The following is a 3,535-nucleotide window of genomic DNA, read 5'->3' as shown; positions in this document are numbered from 1 at the left end:
ATACAGATCATTGTACTGATAAAATATGAATCCACGTACTTATACAGATCATTGTACTGATAAAATATGAATCCACGTACTTATACAGATCACTGTACTAATAAAATATGAATCCACATACTTATACAGATCATCGTACTAATAAAATATGAATCCACGTACTTATACAGATCATTGTACTGATAAAATATGAATCCACGTACTGATACAGATCATTGTACTAATAAAATATGAATCCACATACTGATACAGACTATTCCAAAAAATAAAAACAATGTAAGTTTAGATATTAAAATAATAATCATTCAAAGTGTATTTAATAAGATTCAATGTCATAATGTAAAGAGCAAGTATCACAACATGTACGATGCATACACCAAACATTGAATTTTTTCAAAGAATAACTTAGGTCTTAACAGTTGAAGATTTAGTGATAGTTTTTACTGTTGATATGCATAAGGCCTATTTTTATAAAGAGATTGTGTTAAAATACTACATTAATGGTATTGGCTGAAATGATAATGTATGTTATATATTTATTTTTATTATGCGGACTGTTCTGTATTGTTAGCTTTTTGTATGAATTAGGGAACAACTAGGAGCATTGAGAGCCAGCACTGGCCCCCCTTTCTCTCTCACTCTCTTTTAACATTTTTAAGAACTTGTTAAAAAGAAGATCCTAAATTAGGAACAACCATAATAATAAAACTGGGATTATGGCTGAAGTTATCTCACATTATGCATGATTGCATGATTCTCACTGGATCACTACATTAAAACTTTATTAATTCCTGGGTTAATTGAACTGATCTGTGTGAGTAGCTTGCTTTACTCACTATATTGAAACGTTAATTAAATTATTACTATCAATATTTCCAGTTCTAGGTGTCTCCCTCTAGTGACAAGGAAAACTGTTAAATTGCAATAACTGATAGTTACCAGATGATCTTTATTAGAACATTGAATAATGAGAGAACTTCATCATAATTAAAATAATCTACGAAGTAGCTTACTCTTGCTTGTTGAACTAGTAATAAATAAAAGTTTCAATCCACTTCTATGTTCTTCATCAAAAGATTTAATTTTTTTGGAAACCTTTATGGTTAAAGTAACAGTTTGATTTTGACTTTCAATCCAAATCATTTATTTCACGGCCTAGCATGGCCAGGTGGTTAGGGCACTTGTCTCGCAATCTGTGGGTCATGGGTTCAAATCCCCGTTCCACCAAACATGCTTGCCCTTTCAGCAGTGGGGGCATTACAATGTGACTGTCAATCCTGTTCTTCATTGGTAGCAGAGTAGCCCTACAGTTGGCGATCGGCGTTGATGACTAGCTGCCTTCCCTCTAGACTTTCACTGCTAAATTAAGGATGGCTAGTGCACATAGCCCTCATGTAGCTTTGTACAAAATTCAAAAGAAACCATTTACTTCATTCCAACAATTTGTTACTTCTACAGGAAGTTTCACACCTGTAATGATTTGTAAGATGGTACAGATACCATTATAATTTTGTAGTATTAAACTTGATTAAAATATAAACAGTTAGTGTGCCAGAAAGATGAGAATTATTGCTTCTTTGTTAAACAACATTTATATTTTATTTTCATGCATTTTGTAACTGGGACTTTGTTTTTTTCAAGTGTTTTCTTATATAGCACTTTTTCATGATCTATCAAGTTTATACCCAAAAGACACTACCTGTTATCTTGAAGTTTTCTGAGATCTCACTCTTTATTTTCAGTTATGAGCAACATATTTTTGTCAAATAATTTTCCAGTCCTGTTTTTCTGTCAGTTAGTAACTTATCATTGAATAGAACCTGTTTGTTTTTTTTATATCCAGTAGTCAACAATACATTTTTTTTTTAACTTTTAAACTTAATTCTATGCAGTAATTGTTTTCTGTTTGGATTCATTTATAAATAGTTACCAATATGACTAATTGTTCTCAGTTAATTAATATGTTTCCAGAGGCCCAGAATGTGGGCTAGCTTATATATAAAAAACAATAGTACTTAGATTTGTTTTATATTAATCGAGAACAGATAGATGTTCTAGAGTAATTTTGTACTGGTTCTTCATATCTTCCGTTATGGCTTGTATAGTCAAGGTTTATTGAATTTTTACATCATTAAAAAATAGATAGATATTCTAGAGTAATCTTGTACTAGTTATTTGTGTCCTTAGTTGTTGTGGCTTGTATAATCAGTGTTATCATATCTTTTGTACAGGTTCCACCACCACATGGGTTCTTATGGAGTCTATCAACCCCAATATCCTGGCCAGGCAAATTACGGATTCGTGCCCCATCAACCACCACCTCCAGGGGTGGAAGACCGAAGCCCTTACCAAGGAGAAGGATGGAGAGGAAAATGGGAAAGTGGTCACTACTTAGCAAAGCACTGATTGATCTGACAACTCAGATATAAAATTCCTGTACTTATCAGAGACATTGCCAGAATGGAGCAAGTCATGTGCATATTTTAGTGGTTATCCATTGATCTGTAAAAAAAAAAAGGTCAATATGATGAGCTGTGATAGTATGGTCAAACCATTCTTTTGTGTTCTTATATAACTGGTGGTACGACCAATCTCCAAGAAATTTTTCTAATTTTGAATGGGGCAGGCTTGGATGTATTTTTTATGAGAGGAATTGTCTAATTTATGATTGTTAGTTGACTTTTTCAAATACATGTACAATTATATAAGAGAAATTTTCTAACGACCAGTGGAAATCCTGCTGACAATCATAATGGTTGAGCATTCGTGTCAGCTGTGGACCAGAAGATTGGAATGAATGCTACTGAAGAATAATGTTATGTTAATTCCATGTGATTTTGGTTACATACCATTTAGCAGTTATTCTGTAATGCTATTACTTTTGTACATTTTGTTTAGTTTAGAAAAGGCCTATTTTTCAAAGCTGGTTTAGGTTCATTAAACCTGTAAATGAACCCGATTCGGTTGTCGTTGTAGTCATCCTTATTTCGAAAAAGCTTGAAGAGAGGATTTTTTAAGGAATTAAAAGGTTCGTTTCTATAAAGATCTCTCTGAAACCCGTGCATGTAAATCAAAAGTGTGTGTTTTAGATTGATGGTTTTAACAAATATTTAAATTTACCATTGCTTTTAATTCACAACCCTATAATTGTAAATAAAACTTGGTTGCAGTTATACTGATGAACTGAAAACAGCTTCTAAACTAGGTGTACTTGTAACATATCTAAATGTTTTTATAAAAAAACTACCATGTGTTGCTTTGTATTACTCATCACTGATCTAACTCATGGACTAACATTATCTTTACCAAGAACTTCAGTTCCTACTAATAAATAATAATTAATTTCATCATAAACCAATCTGATCGTTATTTAATCACATTATTCAGTACACCTTGCTGGAAGATAAAGTTAGTTTCCACTCTTGAGAATGAATACCATGTGATAATCCACTTCAAATCGTACTGCAAATTTAAACTTCATAAACGTTATTTTAGTTTTAATAACGGACTTTCAGCTACACAGATTTCGAAAATA

The 3,535-nt window shown here is 32.1% G+C and overlaps 1 protein-coding gene across 1 annotated transcript in view; it reads left to right on the top strand.

The window, feature by feature from the left end:
• LOC106457492 (chromodomain-helicase-DNA-binding protein 1-like) overlaps positions 1 to 2,959 on the top strand; it is an 88,878-nt gene extending 85,919 nt beyond the window's left edge. Inside the window, exon 39 of the mRNA XM_022383463.1 lies at positions 2,232 to 2,959. Within this exon, the coding sequence (XP_022239171.1) occupies positions 2,232 to 2,406 (175 nt within the window). The 3' untranslated portion in view covers positions 2,407 to 2,959. The remainder of the gene's footprint in view (positions 1 to 2,231) is intronic.
• The last annotated feature ends 576 nt before the right edge of the window (positions 2,960 to 3,535 follow it).

Source organism: Limulus polyphemus, unplaced genomic scaffold, assembly GCF_000517525.1.
Source record: "Limulus polyphemus unplaced genomic scaffold, Limulus_polyphemus-2.1.2 Scaffold338, whole genome shotgun sequence".
NCBI classification, from domain to species: Eukaryota; Metazoa; Arthropoda; class Merostomata; order Xiphosura; family Limulidae; genus Limulus; species Limulus polyphemus.
The sequence above is the reverse complement of the archived record's forward strand: the minus strand, read 5'-3'. Positions and strand labels throughout refer to the sequence as shown.